This window comes from Artemia franciscana, chromosome 6 (assembly GCF_032884065.1).
Source record: "Artemia franciscana chromosome 6, ASM3288406v1, whole genome shotgun sequence".
NCBI lineage: Eukaryota > Metazoa > Arthropoda > Branchiopoda > Anostraca > Artemiidae > Artemia > Artemia franciscana.
Genome location: NC_088868.1, coordinates 29801340 through 29826505, shown reverse-complemented (window position 1 = coordinate 29826505; position 25166 = coordinate 29801340). Strand labels below are relative to the sequence as shown.

The 25166-nt window shown below is 35.2% G+C and overlaps 1 protein-coding gene and 1 long non-coding RNA gene across 6 annotated transcripts in view; one reads left to right on the top strand and one right to left on the bottom strand.

Annotated features, from left to right (window-relative positions):
- The first annotated feature begins 209 nt into the window (after window positions 1-209).
- The window catches only part of LOC136028291 (syntaxin-1A-like), a 133939-nt gene continuing 108982 nt past the window's right edge, over window positions 210-25166 (top strand). For all 5 annotated transcript variants that reach the window (XR_010617802.1, XR_010617801.1, XM_065706042.1 and 2 more), the window contains exons 1-2: window positions 210-405; window positions 9573-9755. Coding sequence is in view for 3 of the 5 variants with exons in the window: in XM_065706042.1 (XP_065562114.1) it covers window positions 357-405; window positions 9573-9755 (232 nt within the window). In the remaining 2 variants the exon portion in view is untranslated. The remainder of the gene's footprint in view (window positions 406-9572; window positions 9756-25166) is intronic.
- Window positions 16033-25166, bottom strand: part of LOC136028292 (uncharacterized) — a 54164-nt gene continuing 45030 nt past the window's right edge. The window contains exon 3 of the long non-coding RNA XR_010617803.1: window positions 16033-16538. This is a non-coding gene — a long non-coding RNA (uncharacterized LOC136028292). The remainder of the gene's footprint in view (window positions 16539-25166) is intronic.

Genomic DNA, 25166 nt, shown 5'->3' with positions numbered 1-25166 from the left:
CCAAATACTTTATCCTGTCCCACTAATTTGCAAATATACAGCCTATATTATATATATTCCCATCTATTCTGTCATTTCTATTTTTTTTTTCACGCTAAGTTGAAAGAAAATAGCGAAAGCAACCAGTTTACAGTGCGTCAATGCATGAACCACTTGAACTGGAGGGAGTATGTCATACAAGTACCCCAGCCCTTTTAGAGATTTAGTCACGACGTTCCCTTTTTTTTTAGGTAGAGGAGATTAGAGAGAACATCGACAAAATCCAAGCCAATGTCGACGAAGTCAAGAAGAAACACAGCTCAATATTGTCCGCCCCTCAAACTGATGAAAAGGTGAAGCAAGACCTCGAAGATCTTATGGCTGATATAAAAAAGACTGCAAATAAAGTTAGAAGAAAGTTAAAAGGTGAGCTAGGGACATAAAAAAAAAAAAAACCTTTCTCAACAAAAAATAAACGAATAGAACGAACACTAAAAACACGAAGAAGAGAAAAAAATAAATAAATGTGAACAATTTATTTCTTATTTATTTATTTTTTTCTTTTCTTTGTGTTTATAAGTTGGAGTGTTTTTTTGTGTGTCTTATTTTTAAAAGCAGTTTTTTTCCGTCGTTTTCGGTTTTTTTTTTGTTGAAAAAGGCTCCCGGACATGGGGTCGAAATATTCGGAATATTTTTTAATTAAAGTGTTTGTTTTTATTTTTTCTTCACTGCTTTGTCGAAATTGAAATCCGTTTTTCTTGCTAAATTCTTCGTAGAGAACTGTTAAAATTTCTAGGGCACGTTCCGCGGATGAAGGATGACAGATTGTCCTTTTCAGCCAACCGCTTAGGGCTAAAGGGTAAGCAGGTCGTCCGTGGTTCGGACGGGAGGATGCAAAGAAAGGTTTAAGGGAAATGGGCACTTCCTGGGATAGTGTAAAGAAGGAGGCTGTGAATGGATTGGGAAGGAGGAGGAGAACGCGAAGCTGTGTTGGCCTTATGCGGCTTGGTGCTGTGTAAACGTTGCAAAAAATAGCCTGACGTGGCCTCCATCCGCTTGCTGTGTTTGTTACAGATAGAGTTCGGGCTTCGACTCTCACATGATTGTCATCATGATGTGACAATTTCGTCTTCTTTTTAATAGTATAGTTTGTATTTACATGGTTCCAAACAGTGGCACAACCTCTTCAAAAGTCTGGAAAAGGGGGGCAAGTTTGGAGCCAATTTTCGCAAATCAAATGAAATTGACATTGAAAACTGAAAATGAGCCATATATTACCATAAAGGCAAAGACATACTACAGAAAACTATCCTCTTTCTCTGGCTGCTTGAATTATTCAGGCTTAGGCTTGAAAAACATTTTTGTACAGAATAAATTTTAGCAGGGGGGGGGGGCAAACTGGGGTGTGGGGGGCATATAGCGATTTGCACCCCTGGTTCAAAAATTAGTCGGGAAAAGTTTCATGTTTTTAGTTCGAATAGTTATGCTTCAAATGACCTCGGAGCTTTTAGGCTTTAGTAATGTAGACTGTAGGACTTTCTCCTTTAGGAATTTTTTCATTGTAGTCCTTCTTGCCTCCCCCCCCTCAAACAAACAAAGTGGAAATAATAGGGAATTTTTTCAAAGACAGTGGAATTCCACTGTCTTGAAAAATTTTTTCCCTACTGTTTATACTTAGTGTTTGTTTGATATGGAATGGCAATATGGTCTTCGTCGCTATTTCCCTCCCTAATGTCTAAGTTAAAAACTCGATCGCCTGGTTTTTGAAAGACTTCATATATGTTAATCTTTGTATTGTAAGTATAGTTCAAATTAAAACTTCCCCTTGCTTTAAGCTTGCTTAAAGCCTATACCTTTTATGGAATGAACAGTCTCTGCATAGTTCTTAAAATAAATACAGTATGGGGGGAACCCTTTTGCATGAAGGATCGTTAGAAATTGTTTCCAGACAGGAAGTTTCTCCTGGAATGAAGGATATTAACTTTGGATAGCAACCACTTTGGGGGAACGGGTGTGATAAGCCAAAGGAATTTAGATTATTCACCATCCTCTGTGCTGAAGTGTTACTGACTCAGTAATATTGAGAAATTGGAAACGTAATTAAGAGAGGAACATACTATTTTATCTCGAATTGATTTTGTTGATTGATGAGGGTTGAAAAGAAGGATCATAGTTTGATTGATAGGGAAAGGCAAAAGAAAAGAGATAGGGTAAGGGAAAAGAAAAAGGAAAAGATGATAGATCTGGTCTTGAGAAGGTACAGGGGTTTCAGCCCAACTCGTGTTAATTTGTGTTCGTTTTGAGTTTGACTCGGCTATTTATCGTAATTTCTGTTCGTTTTGAGTTTCATTTATTTATTGATAGTGATTTGTGGTAGTTTCACGCTTGGAAGATTATTTGACTCTATTTATGCTCATTCTTGGCTCTTTAATTTTCTTTGAAAAACTTGTCTTGTCGAGAAAAGATTTTTTTAATTAATTTCTGTGTTTTTTACTGGCATAGTCTTCTATAAGAATCCATAGTATGGGTTGCTATTTATATGTTGGAGAAAATTTTTCAACAATTTTTAATCCCAATACAAACAATATTTTTTAATTTAATTTTATAGCTTCTGAAAATAACCTGAACATTAAAACTTAATATCATTCCCGTAAGATTCTATCTATGCTCTTTGACAACCAGGACACACTTGCGCTCTTTTTGTTTATTTAAATTGTAAGAGCAGAAGTAGTGATAGTAGTATCCCAAAAGTTTCAAATTAATACCCCCAGTCGTTCTCTATAATATTGCTCAGGTGTCTTATTGGCAACCATTTAACACAATGCCATTTGATTTATTTTTAAAGCAACATTCAGTTTTAAAGCATAATGGGCCAGTTGCATAATTGTTGGGGGTTCACATGCCTAATATCCCTAAAGACTTAATTGCTGGATCTTTCCACTATACTGAAGAAAATGACTCTCAAAATTTTGACTGGATACATTAGGAAAATGAATGGGCTTGAGAGAAGGGCTGCTTGTCCTCCAATCTCTTGTTACTCTCAAAAAGGGCACCTGACACTCGTGCTGTAATTGGAGTGCAAGGGGGAGGACTTCTCTCTTCATATATGTAGTAAAACATTTTAAACAAGTAAAACAAATTAAAATATTTTAAATGTATTTTGTTTTCTGTAAAGTTCAAATCATGTCCTGGTCTTGAGAAGGCATGGGGGTTGTCAGCCCTACTCATCGTAACTTTTGCTCGTTTTGAGTTTGACTCGGCTATTTATTGTATGATTTAAATACACAAAATAGGTTTAATATGTTTTAACATTTTCAATTCTAAAAAATAAAAAAAATCTCAAAACGTTAAGGAATATATATCAGTATATGTACACTAAACTGACAATTCACATCTATTTTTTTCAGTAAAGCGCAAATTCTGTTCTGGTCTTGTGAAGGTATGGGGGTTGTCAAAGACACAATTTCCAGATCTTTCAACTAAACTAAACAAAATGGCTATCTCAAAATTTTGATTATATGTGTTTTGGGAATTGATGGGCATGGGGGGAGGGGCTTGTTGCCCTCTAATCACTTTTTACTAATAAAAAGGGCAACTATTCCTTTCAGTTTCCAATCGAATGAACCCTTTTCGAAGTTTCTATGACAACAATATGTCATCTCAAAATTTCCATCAGATACATTTTGGGAAAATACGAGGTTTGGGGAGGGGGAGGGAGGGGGGTTGATCCACGCTTCGATCATTCTAAATCTGAAAAAGCACGCTAGAACTTCTGATTATTAATCCAACAAGCCCCTTCCGAAGTTTATACGATCACCCTTTCTTTATATAACTTGTATGCATCCAGGGCATAACTTACAACCCTTGCCCTGAGGGTTCTTGGGGGGGGTGTATCATCCTAAAAGCTATTATATCCGGTACCTTCAGTTACGTTGAAGAAAACGGCTATCTCAAAATAGTGATTGGATGTGTTTGGGGAAATTGTGGGTATGGGAGGGGGGTTAGATGCCCTCCAATAACTTTCGACTATTAAAAAGAGCATTGGCCCTTTCAATTTCAAACCGAATAAGCTGTTTTCGAAGTTTCTACGACAACAAATGGGCATCTAATTTTTTTCAGATGAATTTCAGGAAAATACGAGGTTTGGGGGGGGGGGGTATTCACACTCCGATCAACCTGAGTCTTAAAAAGGGCACTATAACTACTGATTACGAATCCAATGAGCCACCTTCGAAGCTTTCACGATCACCCTTTCTATATATATACCTTATATGCCCCAGGGTATAGTCTGCAACTCTTACCCTGAGGGCTGCGGGGGAGTTGTCATCCTCATAATTTCCAGATCTTTCAATTGTGTTGAAAAAATGGATATCTCAAAAAAATTTGTGTGTGTTTGGGGAAATGGTGGGTGTGGTAGGGAGGCTAGTTGCCCTCCAATCACTTTTGACTATTAAAAAGGGCACTGGGTGTTTCAATTTTCAATCAGATGAGCTGCTTTTGAAGTTTCTACGACAACAAATGGTCATCTCAAAATTTCTATCTGATGCATTTTGGTAAAATACGGGTTGTTGGGGTGTCCACCCTCCGATCACTCTGAGTCTTAAAAATGGCACTAGAACTTCTGATTACGAATCCAATGAGCCCCCTTCGAAGTCTATACGATCATCCTTTCAATATATACCTTATATGTCCCCAGGGCGTAATTTACAACTCGCCTCGAGGGCCGTGGGGGAATTTTCATCCTTTAAGACATAATTTCTGGACTTTTCAATTACGTTGAACAAAGTGGCTGTCTCAAAATTTTCTTTGGATGTTTTTGGGTTAATGGTGGGAGTGGGAGGGGGGTTAGCTGCCCTCCAATCACTTTTGACTGTTAAAAAGGGCACTGGCCCTTTCAATTTCCAATCGAATGAGCTCTTTTTTAAGTTTCTATGACAGCAAATGGCCGTCTCAAAATTTCTGTCAGAAGCATTTCGTGAAAATACGAGGGGGGGGGGTATCCACCCTCCGATTACTCTGAATCTCAAAAAGGGCTCTAAAACTTCTGATTAGCTAGGGTGAATACAATCACCTTTTCTATATATACTTTATGTGCCTCCAGGGCATAATTTAAAACCCTTGCTCTGAGGGCTGGGGGATGGCATCCTCAAAGATATAGTTTCCGGATCATTCAACTACGTTGAACGTAATGGCAATCTCAAAATTTGTATTGAATGTGTTTGGGGAAATGGTGGGAGTGGGAGGGGATTAGTTGCCCTCCGATCAAATTTGACTATTAAAAATGGCATTAGTCCTGTCAATTTCCAATCGAATGATCCCCTTTCGAAGTTTCTACGACAACTCCTTCGTTATGAAGTGCCCTGGTCCAACCTCCCCCCCCCCGCAAGAAAAATAAACATCGCTCTTTACTTAGGCAGCACTATTGTTTTGCCTATGGTTGGATCTGTCTGGACCTATTTACGAAGGCTGTACCAAACAAGCGTCTAGATAATACTGCAATAGTGTTTTGGGCGGCTATACAGCCAGTTGTATCTATGCTTGGGTTATATCGTTTAGACATTCTTTTGTGACACATTTGCTCAGGATTTGACGTATTTGATGTCCCTAAACAAGATACATGAAGAGTCCCTAGTATATTCCCCTCTTCTTTCTTTACCCCTTTATATACTGCTGTCTCAAACATCCATTTTTTTTGCTGTAAGAAAAATTATGTACCCAGATCTGTTTTTTTTTTAGCACCTTGAATCTTTTTAAGATTGACATTTTTAACATGACAATTAGTATTGATGGTGTTAATTTTAAATTTGTCTCCTGTCATGGAAAGGTATTGTATTAATCTTAAGCATGGGCACCTAAATTCTAGCTTAATGGACTTGGGTCATGCGAACTAACAGACATCTGTCTCCATTGATCAGTTGGTTGAAAACTATCCACCAAAAGAACCTTGCCTGTTTTGTTGGTTCATGTATTTTGAATGTAACGCTTTCGACTCGGCTAAGTGCCGATAGAATATTAGTCCTGTCAAAATGGCATTTTTCTTTTCAAAGTGACATTTTTCTTGTCAAAATGGCCTTCTTTTACTACAAATGTTTGATAATCTGTCAGAATAGTCTAAGTCAGTGGTTCTCAAACTTATTAGGCACTGTACCCCTTTTTACCCACAACACACTATATGTTCCCCTTCTCTGTTACCAGTACTAAGTAAACTATAGTTAGAATATAAAAAAATTGCCAGTCCTTGAATTAAAGGGTTGTTTTTTTTTTCGTTTGCCGCCCACATACCCCCTAAAAAATGTTGCGTATCCCCGTACCATAGTTTGAGAACCACTGGCCTAAGTAATAAACACATGGCAGGCTATTTGGTTCTCTGTTAGACAACCAAATTGTCTTTCGATTTTCGTATTAGGAGGGGGGTATCTATGTATATGGAAAAGGACTGTTCTCATGTTTCTTTTTGGTTTCAGAGTGACACAAGTTATAGACATGCAATTTTGTTGACTGTTTCTTTTTTTTGGGGGGGGGGAGAGGGGTCAAACCAGCCCCCTTCTATATTACGGCTTTGGATTCAAATTACGAATGCTAGAAACTTGAATTTTTCTCCTATCATGTTTATCTTGAGTGAGAATTTAACAAATCTAGGTCATGAGAACTAAAAGAGCGAATTATTTTCTATTCATTCTAGGAATTACCCTACTGGATAAACTTGTATTTTCTGCTGGTTTACATATTTTGTCCTATTACACACCTGACTCAGCTCGTTAAAGGGATTGTTTTTCTAAATTCTTGTTGGGCAAATTATCCGTGATGTCACATAGCATTGTTAGGATTAACTTGACTCAGCAATAATCGCAGTATGGGGTCTGCTGCTGAATAGTGTTCAAAAAGGAAAACGTCAAGTCGAGCAAGATTTGAATGGGATAGCTGGAAGATTATTTTTCCTCTTTCCAAATTTGACAGTGCGCATTGTCTAGAGTAGGCCCTACACGGTTAAGTGGCTTGATCAAGCGATTCCGTTGATCAATTGACGTTTGCTTCAGTCAACCCTTCAATCTTGATCTAAATACCTTTTCCAATCAGCTTATGATTTGTGTCATGGAGTACCTGATTTTAAATTCTAGTGCAGACCTGGCCTTTCTTGCCTTGACTTTGGTTGTCCGTAAGCGGACAACCAAATAAAGTTAATAGAACCAAATAAAGTTAATAGAAAAAATAAAAAATAATAAAAATAATAAAAGTTATTATAAAAAAAGTTATTAATAAAAAAAAGAAAAGTATTAATAAAAAATATAAATAAAAAAATAAATATAAATATAAATAAATATTATTTATAAAATTATAAATATTATAAAATAAATATTATTATTTAATTATATTATTTTCAATATTATTATTTAAATATTATTTATAATATTATAAAATAAATAAATATATAAATATAAATAAATATTTATTTATATTATAAATATAAATAAATATTTATTTATATTATAAATATAAATAAAAATATAAATAAATAAATAAAATAAAGTATAACAAAAGTTATTAATAAAAAAAGACAAATAAAGAATAATTAATAAAAAAAGAAAAAATAATAAAGTTAATAGAACCAAATAAAGTTAATAGAACCAAATAAAGTTAATAGAAAACGTTGTTAATCTAAGGCCCATAATACGCTTGGTGTTTTTTTTTTTTTTGTTTTTTTTTACCAAGCGTTTCTTAGAGATGTATTGGATAGCATTGGGACTTGTACATTGGGTGGTAAAAAAAAACGTTTGTTAAGACATACGCCGACGGTAGCAATGCAGCCTTTTATATTAACACCTACGCCAAGATGGTGGCCTATGGAACTAAATCCATGCGTATACACTTAGCGTTTTTAAATGCTGACGACTGTTAATGAGAGAGTGTATTTATAGAGAGTATATCATAAAAAAAGTGGAACTCATAAATAAATTTGTTTTCATGGGAAGGGAGATTACTATTGGAAAAAAACTATATAATTTGATTAGGAAGTTCTCAGAAATTCAAGGAAGTTTCAATTGCCAGGGGGTTGGGCCCAACCCCCCGCAGATGTTTGAGTTACTTCTCTTCAAATTTACGACTGGAATGTTTGTCCATTGAGATTGTAGATAAAAACCAGTGCCATCTTTACTTGGTGTTAGGCATTGATAGGTGGTACTACAGTCGCTCAATGCCAAGCCATGGGTCAAAATTGATGCGCGGTAATAGCTTAGTACATGTAATAGACACACCTTCTGTTAGGAATTACGCATCGTTTGTTAATTTAGTCCTCATGCATAAGATAAATACACTGTGAATTTGTTGTTTTTAGGCTTAGTACATATATATTTAAGTACGGTCTAATTAAAATCTGCGTATAACTACCACTAGGCAGTTCGGAACGAAACCACAGGACTCGCAATTTGATCCGACCAAACTTGACCAGACTTGAGGACTTACGATTCAGACTTGAACTGTGATGACTGGAAAAATATTCTTGGGAGACTATTGCGTTTGTCGCATGTGCTTTATAGGCACCAATTAGGTGAGGGGAAGCAATTGTCCGCCTATATGTTTAAAAATTAATTTTGGTAATTTCATTTAAAAAAAAGAAGAAAAAAGTAGAGAATGTCCCACCAAAAAATCCAAAATAATACTTGATTTTTAGGACAAAAGCAAAACGCAGGATATACTTTAGATTATGTTTAGTTTGATAAAATCATATTCACCTACCCCAGAAAGGGACCCACCCTCTCCTAACTTGAGGTTGGTTAGGACTACCCTCCAGAAATTTCAACAATTAGCTGCCCAAAAAATGAACGTTTTTGTATCCCCCTCCGCTTAGGTAAATTCATCCAATCCACATCCCCTCACAATTTGAGGTTGGTCAGAAATACCATCCAGAAACGTTAAAATTAGTGGCCTGAAAATACACGTTTTTTTTTAAATATTGCCTTCTAGAGAAAATTATCTTGTCCTCTTCCCCAAGGGTTAGAATAAATTAGCTTAAACCATGCAATTCATAGATTTATTTTATTGTTCTGTTTGAGATACATAAAAATTTATTAACTAAAAAAAAAAAAAAAAAAAAAAAAAAAAAAAAAAAAAAAAAAAAAAAAAAAAAAAAAAAAAAAAAAAAAAAAAATGCCTATAAGGTGTACGACTCGGCATGTTTGGCTTTATGTTAGTTAGTGGTTCTCTTAGTTGAGTTTCAGTTTTTATACACTTTTGCGTTGTTTCTGTTTATATGATTTTTGCGATTAAAAATGAACATGAATATGGTATATAAATAATTTCTGAGACCACAGTGACTAATCATGACGAAATAAAAAATCTCAAAGAGAAGAAGAACGAGGACTGTTACCCTTTCACCGTTATTGAGAAAGGGTCATCATATTTTAGTTTTGTTCCAAGGTTTGGTTTTGTATATTTTTATCAGTTTTATTCTGCATTGAGGAAGGTCAAGCGGAGGTCTTGGCCGAAATATTTGCATAATTTTTAATTTCTTCACTGGCTGTTTATTGTTCTCATTCTTCTTTTCTCTGCGATGTTGTGTTTTATAATATGGTATATAAAGTTTTTTATTTTTTCAGACATCGAACAAAATATTGAACAGGAGGAACAGAAGAACAATCCAAATGCTGATTTGAGGATTCGTAAAACGCAGCATTCGACATTGTCGAGGAAGTTTGTTGAAGTGATGACAGAATACAATAAAACTCAAACTGACTACAGGGAAAGATGCAAAGCTCGTATCCTTCGACAACTAGAAATTAGTAAGAAATAGCACATTTTAATATCAATTTTTTCATTGTTTTAATTTTTATGTTTTCTAAACTTTTTTTTTAGATATTTGTATTTTAGGGACTTACATTTTTAGGTACTTCCCTTTCCTGGACTTTAGAAAGAAAGTCTCTGTTTAATCATAAAATCCGAATTCACACTTGCTGATAAGTAAGTTTCATTAAAACTGAATGTCTCTAGCTCTTGTACAAAGGGGGAGAAATTAAAGGGTTTTTCTTAGAGTTTCGGGATATAAATAGCATTTTTTGAAAAAATAAAAAAAATTTGGGAAATGTCGGCTCTTGTTCTTGTGCTGTTTATTCGAAACTCTTATATGAGCTCTACAAACTATGGCAACACCACCCCATCAATCTTGAATAGTTGTTTCAGACAAACTAAAGAGTTTATAGTTGACAAAATAGGATGATGCTTTGAAGCAGTGGTTCTCAAACTTAATTGGACACTGTACCCCTACTAACCCACAAAATATTTTAGGTACCGGGTTCTCAGTACTAAATAAATTATAGCAAAAATTTAAATAAAATTACCAGACCTAGAGTTAAAGGGTTGTGTTTTTCTTTGTTGACCGAACGTGTACTCCCTAAAAGTATTTGCATACCCCCAAGGGACTTGCATACCAGTTTGAGAATCACTGCTTTAAAATGTCAAATCTAAGGCCGTATCCAAGATTTCTGTTTGGGGTGGGTGCAAACTTTAAAAAACGCTTCAAAATTTAATCATATGCATATTTGTCTTTTTTTTTTTTAGTCGGACAATTTTTTTTTTTGGGGGGGGGGGGCTCAAACCCCCAAACTCTCTTAGGTACGGCCTCGGGCGAATTCCTTAAGAGCATTTTATTCCAGATATTAGCAGTGTTGGCAATCTTGAAAAAAACGTCTCCTCTTGTCAACTACGATTGAAATTTGTATTTTTTCCATCTCCTCGAAACCAACAAAATTTGTTTGCATTTTTTTATTACAGTCGTTTCTAGACCCAGTTTAGTACTATTGCACTTTATTACAGTCCCAGTATAGTCTCGGGCGCCCTACTTGTCTCCTTTCCCCTTGCCAGCTATTTTGCCTAAAGCTATTGACTAGGAATTTTTGTCAGGAATTTATTCCACATAGACTCAGCTGCGTAATTTAAAAGAAAAAAAAAGAAAAATCTGTTTGATTCATTTGTTTCTGAATAGAGAATTTTGTAGGTTTCAAAATGCCATAGAATAATTTGTGCATTGAATTTCTAACAGTTTTGTAGGCAAAGGATCGAGGAATTAAAGCATTTGAGGGAAAAAGGGAGCTTCCAAGTATTTTAGAAACCAAATATCCTACGAGAAAACCTATTGAGCTAGCTTTTTTTTGAATTTAAGGGATGAAAATCTGTCCCCTTTCCTTAAAGATTATCACATAATGCCTTTTGAATTATCGAAGCTGAGCTGGTAATCGAATTGATTTGGTTACAGACTTCAAACGGTTGATGCTTAAGAGTCTGCAAACTTTGTAAAGAGTATTCCAGCACCCAGAGTTAATTTATACACACTTGGAATTCTAAAAAAGAGCCTCTTGATATTCAAAATTGGTAATTTGCAACCTTTAGATATTGACACTGTCAACCAGTCTCATATTTGTTAATAAACTATGTATTTACCTTAGTTCCCATCTGGTAGGAAGAGGGGGGGGGGGTGAAGCTGATCGTTAATTCTTATAGGACTTAAATGGGGGCTGACGGTCAGTCTTATCCCACCAGAGATTCCTTCGATGAATCAACTTGAATTCAAAATACGAGCCTCTGACGTTCAAAACTTGTAACTTACGACCTTTATTGAATCGCTTCCTGCTGTTGACACTTCCGCCTGTTGTTGAAACAGGAAATCCCATTGACTCTTAAGTTGTTGTTTCGGTTATGCCTTCTGGGCTATATGCCCTTTGCATACGTAAGAGAAGTCAAGTCAGTGCTTCCTCGAAGAATTTCTTGACTGTCAGTCTTACCCATCAGAGATTCCTTCTATGAATCAGCTTGAATAAAAAATATGAGACTCTGTCATTCAAAATTTATAACTTTATTGAATCGCTTCCTGCAGTTGGACTTTTGCTTGTTGTTGAAACATCAGTTGTTGTTTCGGTTATGCCTTCTGGGCTATATGCCCTTTGCATACGTAAGAGAAGTCAAGTCAGTGCTTCCTCGAAGAATTTCTCGACTGCCAGTCTTACCCATCAGAGCTTCCTTGGATGAATCAGCTTGAATTAAAAATATGAGACCCTGTCATTCAAAATTTGTAACTTACGACCTTTATTGAATCGCTTCCTGCTATTGTACTTCTGCTTGTTGAAACAGGAAATCCCATTGACTGTCAGTTGTTTTTGTTATGTCCTCTGGGCTATACACCCTTTGTATACGTAACAGAAGTCAGGTCAGTGCTTCTCCGAACTATTTCTTGACTTTCAGTCTTACCCCATCAAAGATTTCCCGATGTGGATGAATCAGTCACTATCAACTCGTTTTTGATTACATCAATTTTGATTGTTGACCGAGAAGGGCTTTTCAACAAGGACTCTTCTCATTGGATGGGAAAAATACTAATGTTTGTCCAACGCTTGCAGAGCTCTCTCTTCAATTTGGGGGTATAATCTATTGACGAAGTAGATTAAAATGGGGAGAACAGTTGGGCACAAAAAAACTAAAATTTTATTTTTTTACCACTTGAAAAAGAAAAACTGTGCTGTTTGGATGTTTGTGAGAGCATAAATGAAAATGAAAAAATTTAACACTTTCAATTTAGGCAAGAGTTTGTCCACAGGGTCTTAAAGTTTTATTCAAAATTTTTATTTATTTATTATTTTTGGTTTTTCTAACCATTAAAAAATAATCTACATAATTTAGATTTTCCAGGTAGGCTTCTTTACCTAAAGATCAATTACAATTTCTACTAATCACATTTTTACATTTCTACATTTTCTACTAATTTCTAGTAATTGCAACTTACTAATTTCTACTAATCAATAGCACTAAACTGGTATGGAAAAAGTTCCAAAGCTGCCAGTTACAGAATTCAACAGAATTCCAAAAGCTGTAGCCACTTTAGCAGCACAATTTGTCTTTTGGCAGCTTTTCCTTGAGCAGAAGTATTTTCATACGTAAAAATGGAATTTTCAATCAAAATCTGCCAACACATTTGAAAACTTCCATGCAGCATTGCCACTTTGCTGGCCCGCTTTTTGCACAGTGGGCACTAAAGTTAATTAAAGCTATGTATGCAAAATTAGCAGATAAACTTGATATTTTCTCACTAATAAATAAAAAGGAAAATCTGAAATTTTTTGATGAAATTCGTAATTTTGAAAGCAGTGAAAGAAAACTTATCTGCTAAACCTCTAGAATTCAAACGTCGCTATTTTTCCATTTATTAGGCCCTCAAAGAAAAAAAAAGTTTAGGATTTTAGCAGGCATTGTTTTTCGCCTCTTTTGAAAAGATTTACTTCTATAAAAAATTCCGACATCCATACATAGTATATTTGAAACAAAATCATTAAAACCACGTATCATTAAATATTTACTCACAAAAAAAATGTTATTTAAGAAAAGTTGGTAACTTCTCAGCTTGAGACAAAACCGAAATTATTTAATAGAAAATTAATTGATATATTTTAGCCTTTTAATTTGAAATTTGGATCTTTTCGGTTTTCGAGTTTATCGAAGTTTTCAAAATGTGCTCAAGTTTTCGAAAAGTTTTCGAAATTGTGCTCAAAAAGTAAAAAAAAAAGATTCTGGACATACTATGTGTCTATTGGTCGCCTCAAAATGTTTTTCTCCATAAAATGTTGGTTTCTGTTTGGTTCTAAAAATCGCAGTTTCAAGCCAAAATTAATGAACCCAGTTTGAACCCTGTAGGTTGTCCCTGGGTGTATGTTAATTTTCTAACAATTTTATTGACAAAGAGAAAGGAATTAAATCACTTAACGGAAAAAGGGAGCTTCCAAATATTTTAGAAACCAAAATCATTTAATGGAAGAAGGGAGTTTCCAAATATTTTAGAAACTATATACCCTCGAGAAAACCTATTGAGCTAGCTTTTTTGTTTATTTAAGGGATGGAAATTTGTCCACTTTCCTCAAAGATTATCACATAATGCCTTTTAAATCATCGAAGCTGGGCTAGTAATCAAATTGATTTGGTAACAAATTTAAATTATTGATGGTGCAAAACATCCAGGTCGCGTTACTTCATAGAAAATCTTTTTGACACCCCTAGGAGAGTCTAAAAGGAAGTGAATAGAGTTCCCATTATCTATCTAGCATTTCCTTTTTCGTCAGCAATATCAGCAACCGCGTCACCAAATGGATTTCCCATAGAACAGTGCAGGTCCATTTTGGGATCCATGAATCATTAAATCTTTACTCCCAAAGAAAAATATCATTTAAGAAAATTTGGGAACTTCTCAGCTTGAGACAAACCGAAATTATCTAATGGAGAAATAATTTATATATATTTTAGCCTTTTAATTTGAAATTTAAATTTTTCGGTTTTCAAGTTTATTGAATTTGTTTCTTTTTTTTTTCTACTAATATTACTAATAATTGGGGAGTCAACTAAGATAAGTCTTTATGTTTATATTATCTTTTTGTAATCTATAATAATTTTATAAAATATATTCAATGTAATATATAATAAGTAATTATATTAGGCACATATGTACTGATATAAATCTTTATATGATATTTATCCTTATGAATTTCTCATTAAAAAAAATCCAGCAAATCAACCTCCAACCTGAATCTACCTTATATTACTTTAAAAGAAAAAAAAAGGATAGATTTTTTTAAGGTTTTCAATAAAAAAACTATCTCAAAATAATATTGGTCGCTTATTTTATAGACAAAAGCTACACAAGTGATAAATGGGCACTTTCTTGGTATCGCTCAGTAATTGTATACATGTGTATATAGATGAAGTGGTAACAGGGCTCGTTAATATACAATTTGTATTTTTCAATAAAAGCTTAGAACCTAGCGAAGACAAATATTGCCTGTATAATTTGGTATTTGACGTGTACCCTAGGAAACTTTTCTAGTGAATTGATATGAAACTTATGAGGCCACTCAAAAGTAAAAGCTTTTATTAATAAAAGCGTGGCACAAAAGTAGCTATATCTCGTGAAAAGACGGGAAAGAGGAAATATTTTAATTGTGATATATATACCTGTTTACTTAAAATTCCTTTCCTCTTCAAAAAAGTGAATATTTTTCCTAGGATTAAACCTTTTCCCAAGACCTCGGAAAGAATGTTTAATGATGTGCCCTCCTTTAGCTGGGAGGGTAGGTTTTCAGACACACGTATAAGATGTATACCTTCAAAACTGTACACTACCCTCTAGATCTTTGTGGTTTTAACTTAATCTCTCATAATTTTGATTCAAGTTGTTCTTGTCGAATCTGTGCCTCTTGGCTCGACTCAATTCTCCTACTAACTTGGTGCCAGGGTCGAGAGAGGAGACACTATCCTCCTCCAGTAAACCCGGTCTTGAGGTGCCGTGGGTGCATCTTCAGGCCTTATCCTTTCATTATTTAGAAAATAACGTAGACAATCGAACCATCTTGCTCTTGTTCGACTGCGTGGTCGTTTCCATCCAGAGACCATAGGGTTAAAACCATATACGATGTGACAAGGGGTTTCTTCTGGTATTCAGTGAAGGTGGCCGTACCATTTCAGTGTACCTTGCGCAACTTGCAGGGAAATTGGAATCTTTGTTTTACGGGACAGGAGGTTGGTGTTGCTGATAAAGCCGTACCAACGAAGTTGCACTTTTCTGGAGTCCTTTAATCTGTGCCTCCTCTCCAAAAAAGTCAATAATTTTCATGGGATTAAACCTTTTTCCCAAACCTCGGACCGAATGATTAATGATGTGCCTTTTATTAGCTGGGAGGGTGGGTGTTCAGATACAGGCATAGGTTGTAGACCTTCAAGCATAATTTTGATACAAGTCGTCTTTTTGAATCTTTGATTTCTCTGAAAAAAATTCAGGGTTTTGTGCCTAACGGCAAAATTTTTTTCTAATCAAGAGAGGCGCCTTAAATCAATTTTTGGAATCCTTTTAATCTCGCAGGGGAGAACCTCCTTTTTTCTCTTGCACGTAGGTATAAATACTAGTGACAAATAACTGTGGGTGGCAACCCTGAGTCAGTCTTAATTAGTATTTATTTAATTAGTTAATTTTTAAATAAGCAGTTGTTCAATTAATTATCATAATTATTTATTTAATTATCTTAAGTTGTTTAGATGGCTGCATTGCAATAGTTTTCCATTTGAAAAAAGTAGAATTACTCTCTGAGACCGCCCATCGCAATGTTTGGAATGACGAATGTTTGTAGCGTCGAGGGACCGCTTTCGTTTATATTTCTGCAGTATCCTTGAAATTCTAATAAACTATAAAATAGAGCCTAGTTTATTGTCACATTTGGGAAAGTTACTAGCAATTTTATAGGTGGAGCTAGAGACATAAATTATTCAACGAGACTTGAAAACACGGTTTCTGAACACAATCGATGGTCATTGCCAAAGTAAGACAGCATTAAGTTTGAGCATCTTCTCCTTAAGTCGCAAACTGTCTGTTCAACATTAGTGAAGTTTCAGTAGATCAATGGTTCAAACTCAGACAAGGAAAGGCACTTTCATCGTATTCACTTTCAACCCTTTTCTCCTCCAATACATTGACTTATTGTGAAGAGTGGTGTAACTTCTTCCAAATCCTGGGGCAGGGGCAAAGTTAGAACCCAAGTCAACTGAAAATCAATGTGAAAAATGAGCCATATGGTACCGTAAAGCCAAAGGTATATTAAAGAAAACTGATCGGTTTCTGTAACAAATAATATATAGAATATAAAAAAAAACTAATAAAAATTAACATATAAATAAAAAAGAAAGACAGAAGGAGAAATGAAGACTGTTTTCCTACTTTCAAAAATCAATCAATCAATTTATTGATACTAAAAGAAAAAAATATTACAAAAGTAAAGCGGTTACTAGGCCCAAGAAGCTTTGCTTGTAATGGACCACAGAGAACAAGAATAAAACACTATTATAATATATATACAAAAAAAAAGACAAGGACATTGAAAAGGATTAATAAAGAAAGAGAAAAATTATTGAATTGGAAAGACCCGACGAAATAATGCCTTTGCAGAAAGAAAAAGAGGAACATCCGAAGGGATGGAGCTCCATAATAGAATTGATTGACATACTGGAGACCTCTAGGCTGCTCTAGAAGATCGTTTTGGTAAAATAAAGCGTCAAGAAGAATTATGTGAAGAAGAAAAGTACCTACCTCAGCCTGTCCGTGAGAAAAATTGCTGCAAGAGTGGTGGGAGAGTACCTAGAAATGCAGAATGCGCAAAATAAAGCGTACTTTTATCTATAATATGATCCAGTGGAGCTATTCCAGTATCGTTATAAAGATCAGAGTTATTAACTTTAGTAATTAAAATAGATCAGTACTTGAATGAGGCCTTAACCCTACTCATCCATCCAATTACATAGGTCAAACAGCACAACCACACACAATCAACCACAAAGAATAATCCATGGACAGGCAGTTGTGTCGTAAGTAGTCATAAACCGAATATAGACGACATATAGACGAAAAGCATATGACGATATATACGTAAGTCGTCTTGTACCGAATCTTTAAAACAATAAATAAGACAAACAGTTCAAAAGCGACCACCCAACATAAGGGCTCATCAGGAGAATACACACTTGATGATAGTCTATCATTCATCCTAGGGCAGAACTAAGGTAGATAGATATGCAGTAAGGGTATCTTAATTTTTGTTGATTTTATCCAGATGAACAGGGTATTTTGACCAATCCTCGAAGGTTGGAATTCAACCCTGACCTGCATCTCCTACTTGTTTGCGATTATGTTTCTCGTGGTCCAGTGAATGGGGAGAGGAATAGCCGCGGAAAGTGTAGTTTACTTAGGGTGCTTTGCTTTTAGTGAGTTGGAAGAACAACCGTGTATAACATTAAAGAGGTACCTACATTTTCTTTCTTTAGGTTTTTGTAGATGGAAGCTGATCAGTTAGTCCACCTTATTTCTTGATTAGAAGTCCATAGCTTCCTAGGAAATGCAGTAGATATAGCAGTATAAAGTTGCCTGAAGGTTTTTACTTCCATGTGAAGTAAATAATTTAGCGACAAGCTTACAGATCTAACTTCCACCGAAAGGACGAGATACAGTGGATTAATCAGTTTGAGATCTTTCCGATCGCCAAGCTAGAACTGTGATAATTTTCTTTTTCTTAGAGAATGACCTAAACTTGCTAAAAATGACAAATTTTTTCCCTTTTTATCTATTTTAACACGTTTTTCAATCTAAAAACGTGAAACAAATTTTAAATACCTGATTTGAAATACAAAACCAAATTTTGGCTATTGAGTGATAGCAAAATTATCGTCTTAATTAATAAACATTAATTTTCTTAACGTCTTAAGTAAAAATAAATAAAAATTAAGTTAATAAATATTAAAAAACGTGAACAATGAGCATAGCAAAATTTGCTTGGTGAACATTCTGCAACTGAAAAATTTGCTCGCTGTGTCGAACTGTTGGTCTTGACAAGCTGTACGTATAAAGCGACCCATGTTAATAGTAACCGGAAATCTAAAAAACGGAATGTTAGAATCGGCATATATCTTACCGTGAATGTCCGAAATTTGCTTTTCTCTGCTTAGATTGAATTAGCTTTGCGAGTCAGCTTTTTCAGTCTTATGCAAGCTATGATGGTAAAAGTTAAAGTTAGGTTATGTTAAATTAGGTTACAAATCTGAAATGGGTTAAAAATCTAACCTTGCCTAACATGTCATCATCATCAAATCTTGCATTAAATTGAAAACCTGACTGGCAACGCTGACTTAATCCAAGGAAAAAATGAGATATGGAATGAATGGTCGACGTCGGTGAACGTCGACATTCAACAATTTCGGATAATCACGTATACATCAAACAAATGACATATACATCAAAAGAAATCTTCATTTTATGCTTATATTGAATATTCAAAGTCTATTGCTTGTAAAGTCACCCTTTACAAGTTATTAGCATAAGAATCAGCGTAATTTCAGGAAGAGGGAGAAAAGGCCATTTAAAAGTAATCCAGTCTTGATGAAATTTGCCACGTCAAGCTGTAGATAACCAAGAACGTTTTATCAAAGACATGTCTTATGGTTGAACTAAACTTAATTTATTGAAAGAATTCCTGACGAAATAGCCATAGATATTCCAGTAAAATGTCATTTCACTTGTTGATGATAATCTATTATCCATCCTAGGGCAGAACTAAGGTAGATATGCATGGAGTAAGGGTTCACGAGTCGATAAAAATTTTGGGTGGGGAGTTCAAACAGGGCAATCTATCAACGCTGATAGATTTCTGCACGGCGGGAATATGCACGGGGTAATAATTTCTGCACGGGGTATATGTTCGCGGAGGGAAACAGCGATTAGAGATTCAAGGAGTACCTCATGAACCAACAATCATAGTAAATAGTAGCGAAAAATGAAACTACAGCCGCGACAGTTTCTTCAGTGGTTTGAAGATATATTATCAAATTCACGAGCATAATTACGCGTTAGTTTACGAATCGCTGGTAGGAAACTACTTACCGTTCAGCGCAATGTCAAATTTAAAAAACCTGAATCATCAACATAAGTAAGATTACAAGCAAAAGGATGTCTCAAGAACAGGCCTATTTACCGATGTAATGAATATCGCTTGACCATCAAGAGAAGGAAGCGAGTGTTATCGATTTGAAGCAGAAATTTCCGATCAAAACGCATTGAATTACTTTTGAGAAAGTTGACAACGATCTGATTATCACGTAGGCTTATTATAGATTCTGTTACCGCACTCACCAAAGTATGGTTCGAAACTGTGGTTTCTAAAGACAAGTACAGCCTAGAAGAACACCATCTCCGCAACCCTCATAGTCTTACTGGAACCAACGCTCAAATGAATCAATAGCGAGTTGAATTCTACAATTGTTACGTATTTGAAGTATCACGGTACTATGAGCTTCTTTTCTGAGGATTCCTGTGAGTGCTAAGGGTAACATTATTCTGAAATACCCCCCCCCAAAGTAAAATTGAAATTGTGGATATTTCTTTTTCGATATATTTCTAATCTCCCAGGAAAAAATCCTCTGATATCATCTGTCATTGCTATTGGGTGTAGGATGTGCCTGTTTTCCTAGTCAGGAATTGTCGAAGAGTTACGGTATTTATCAGTAATGCTAATTCAATTCCATGTATAAAAGTCCTTGACTTGGAAAATTTCGAGATTTGCTTTATCTCTTGCGCTTTGTGAATGATAGCTTCCTTTTTTTGATGATTTTTATCAATGAGAGCATCACCGAATTAAGTCTATAGATTGCATCGAAACATAATTGAAGTTTTCAAAAACTGATTTTTATCAAGGTAGTGAGGAATTCCAAAATAGGTGTTTACCCCTTTCTCCCTCCGAATCCTTTTTCTGTCTCCCTCTATCTCACCCTATTTTTCTCCTTGCCTCCGTCCATCTCTTCTTGCCCCTGTCCATCTCTCTCTCTCTACCTTCCTCTCTCCTCATTCTCTCACTCTCTCCTTTCTCTTTCCCCCTCTCTACCTCTCCGTCTCTCTCTCGCTCTCTCTCTTTCCCCTCTGTAGGTATCACTGATAAAAAGGTGGATTATGTAATAATCATGTTTTTTGTTCTTCCTGCAAACTACAAACTCTAAATTTTCTAATTAGCCTACTGCCCTGGGCTGTCGACCGCTGACAGCCAAACTTGTCTTTCTTAATGGAATGGTGTCTTTTTAGCTTTCTAAAAGTCTTGGTTGTACTTTCATAAATACTTTCTAAAGTTAAACTCGCTATATATGAGAATTTTAAGCCACATGAAGAAAAGACAGAGCAAATATTTCGGAAAGGACATCTACCATTCTGTCCTCAGTGCTCAAAGAAAAAAAAGGTGTGTTTTGTCTGTCTTGATGTAATTAACTTAAAAAGTTTTTTTTTTGTGTTGAGGATGGCTTGGCTTAGCTCTTTGCCAAATACCTGCTTTGCTTTCCGCTTTTTCTTAATTGGCTGAAAATTGCCCTTGTTTATGTATTAAATAAAAAAAAAATTTAAATGAAAGTAAGGAGCGACATTTCCTCCTCAACGCCTCGCTCTTTGCGCTAAAGTGTGACTCTTTCTCTTAACTCTACTTCTTAAAACGGTAAAAAACTTTAGCGTAAAGAGCGGGGCGTTGAGGAGGAAAATCCCCTTTCATATACGGAGTAATTTCTGTTCGTTTTAAGTTTTAATACCGCTCCTTGCTTTTATTTAAGAAAACTTGTTTTTTTATATTTAATTTCTGGACGTTTTTTTTAATTAATGCATGTTTTGATCTTGGCTCTCCGCGCATAAATAATTAAAATGAAATTTGCATACTAATTTTTTTTTTTTGCCTAAATGGCTTTCTTATAGTTTTAATCGGTAGATTTTGAGAAAAAATAGAGAGGGAGGAAGCCTAGTTTCCCTCAAATTTTTGATTACTTAAAAAGGCAACTAGAACTTTTAATTTTTTTACGAACATGTTCATTAGTAAAAAGATATACTTACGAATTAACTTACGTAACCAACTTCTATATTCGTATGTTTTTATTGCGTATATGAGGGAGTTCACCCCTCGTCGATACCTCGCTCTTTACACTAAAGCTTAAATTCTGTCCCAATTCCTTAAGAATGACCCTTGAATCATAAAGGCCGTAGAATAAATAGTTGAAATTACTAAAATAGAACTTGAAAAAAAAGAGCGAGGTATTATGAGGAGGTAAACCCCTCATATGCGCAATAATTTCTGCTCGTTTTAAGTTTTAATGCTGCTCCTCACTTTCAGTAGAAAAAAAAAACTTTTCATATTTTTTCATTGTTTTTTTTTTTTAAATAATGCTAAAAAATCCTGACTTCATTGAAAGTCTCTAAAAAAAGGAGAGTTCATTGAAAGTCTCTTCCCCCATGAGAAGTTTTTCCATTGAAACATCCTCCCACGTAACCCCCCACCTCAGCTCTCCCTCCCAAGCCAAAAAAAAATCCCCATGAAAACGTCCGTACACTTCCCAGTAACCATTACTATATGTAAACACAAATCAAAGTGTGTAACTTGTAACCCCTCCCACGGGACTGCGGGGGAGTAATTCGTCCCCAAAGACATAGTTATTAGGTTTTTCGACTATGGTGAATAAAATGGCTATCTCAGAATTTTGATCCGGTGACTTTGGGGAAAAAATGAACATGGGAGGGGGCCTAGGTGCTCTAATTTTTTTGGTCACTTAAAAGGGGCACTAGAACTTTTAATTTCCGTTAGAATGAGCCCTCTCGCAACATTCTAGGACCACTGGGTCGATACGATCACCCCTGGAAAAAACAACAACAAATAAACAAATAAACACGCATGCGTGATTCGTCTTCTGGCAAAAAATGTGAAATCCCACATTTTTGTAGATAGGAGCTTGAAACTTCTACAATAAGGCTCTCTGATACGCTGAATCTGATGGTGTGATTTTCGTTAAGTTTGTATGACTTTTAGGGGGTGTTTTCCCCTATTTTCTAAAATGAGGAAAATTTTCTCAGGCTCGTAACTTTCATAGGTAAGACTAATCTTGATGAAAGTTAAATATTTAAAATCAGCATTAAAATGCGATTTTTTTAATGTAACTATTGGTATCGAAATTCCATTTTTTAGAGTTTCGGCTACTATTGAGCCGGGTCGCTCCTTACTACAGTTCGTTACCACGAACTGTTTGATTATTTTTTAATTTTGTTCTTGTTATCAAACGTCTCGTATTTTCTAATTTTAACATGGTTGCGATGTTGCCGTTCTCTCTTTTGAGTTTCTTGATAAATCATCGCTGCTTTGTCTTGGTATTTAAGCTATTGGGCTGCCTTTCAAAATGGATCCAAGCTCTTACAGTTTCATGACAAATATTGTTTCACCTAATCTCTATTGTCTCTGTTCATATAATCGTGCTCTTGATTAAGTTTCTCTGAAGTGGCCTTCAATCCACCAACGGCTTCAATGTGTTTCAGTCCCTCTTTTCAAGGTCTGTTGATGAGTCATTGATTTAAAATCAATTTCTTTGATAGCCATAAGGCTTCATTAGTCGCATATTAAAAATTGTATCTGATTGATGTTGAAGTGCTCCTGAATTTTTTTTATAGGTAATATAAAGAAGAAAAAATTAAAAAAGAATATATAACAAAGAAGGTACTTGTCTGCTAAACAGAGCATCCTCAAGAAGTGAAGTCACGTTAACCCTAATAAAATATACCAAAATATGATGATAACATAAAACTTTCGAAACAAAATTATGGAAACTATGTCAAAGAATTATTGATACCAGGGCGCGAAGAACGCATTATATTAAATACCTAACTAAACCTAACCCCTAAACATATCTAAATATTAAATATTTAATTAAAATATTATTACATGGTAGTTTTCTCGCTCAAAATAAGCAAATCATAACCGATTCTAACCGTTTTGTCAGATCTTAGACACTGTAACTCTTGAGGATGTTCTGTCTAACAGACAAGTACCAAAAAGAAAAAAATTCAATATAATTCTCAAATTTCTAGGATTTTTTTTTTAAGGAGTGCATTTTCGACGATGAGGTTAATTTTGCTAGCTTTGTGTGACAATAATTTTAAATTTATTTCTATTAAATTCTTTCCTTTGAGGGGGATACGAAGCTAATTGGTTAAATAAAGATCTAAGCTTAGAAAATATATCTATTTTTCTGTAGCACAAATGACACTATTCTTTAGGTTGGTCTAAAGGGGCGTCAACACCATGCTTATTTGTTATGATTTATGTTCGTTTGAACTTTGCCTCTATCGTTTGGTGTAGTTTCTATCCATTTTATGTTTGAATCATCACTACTCTCTATTCGTTTTAAATTTGACTCCTTTTAGGAGGTGCTTTCTGCTCGGTTTAGCTTTAATATCACTCTTTACTTCTTGTTGAAAAAAAAAAATGGCTAATTTAATTTAATCCAGGGAACCTGCTTTTCTCTTCCCGCTTTGCTGGCTAATTTTAAATATTACCGACTTTTGTTGAGGATGCCACCTAGGATATGACGTTCTTGTCACATCCTTCCCGGAATGTCATATCATTCTTATCATTCACAATGACCGTTCCCGTCATCAAAAGTGGTATAAAGGATGCAAAATGTGCAAATTGTGCGGAAAATAAAAGAAGTTATAGATGTAACTTTAAGATTTGCAGGTAGCATGAGCTCTAACTCCCTCCCTATACCCTACGTGCTTGTATTATGGCACATTTCTAAGCTGTTGGAGCTGCTGTTACTGGATACGCTTACTGTCTAGACTCAAGTTCCTTTTTTTAACCAATTATGTTTTAATTTTGCTTGTCTGTAATTTGTTGTATTTTCTAATTATCGTAATGTTAAATTACACTGCTAGCAATTTTTAATCTAAAAAGCCAAAAACAACAACAGCTTACCAGGAATTTCTTTCAGCTCAATTGTCATCCCATGAGCTGATTTATTGACAGTCTAAATAGAACAATATTTTCTAAAATATATACTGGAACTTCTACTAGTGGTGGTGAACTATGTTTTACGTCAAAATTGTAATTATGGCACTTGGTATTAACCAAGTGACATATAGCAGTCGCCAATTCTGTCGGTCTGTCTGTCGGTCTGTCGGTCTGTCTGTCGGTCTGTCGGTCTGTCGGTCCCGGTTTTGCTACTTTAGGCACTTCCAGGTAAGCTAGGACGATGAAATTTGGCAAGCGTATCAGGGACCGGACCAGATTAAATTAGAAATAGTCGTTTTCCCGATTTGACCATCTGGGGGGGAGTGGGGGCCCGGTTAATTCGCAAAAAATAGAAAAAATGAAGTATTTTTAACTTATCAGCGGGTATTTGGATCTTAATGAAATTTAATGTTTGGAATGATATTGTGTCTTAGAGCTTTTATTTTAAATCGCGACCGGATCTGATGACATTGGGGGGAGTTGGAGGGAGAAAACCTAAAGTCCCGGTTCTGCTACTTTAGGCACTTCCAGGTAAGCTAGGACGATGAAATTTGGCAAGCGTATCAGGGACCGGACCAGATTAAATTAGAAATAGTCGTTTTCCCGATTTGACCATCTGGGGGGGGAGTAGGGGCCGGTTAATTCGGAAAAATAGAAAAAATGAAGTATTTTTAACTTATGAGCGGGTGATTGGATCTTAATGAAATTTGATGTTTGGAATGATATTGTGTCTCAGAGCTCTTATTTTAAATCCCGACTGGGTCTGATGACATTGGGGGGAGTTGGAGTGGGGGAAACCTAAAATCTTGGAAAACACTTAGAGTAGAGGGA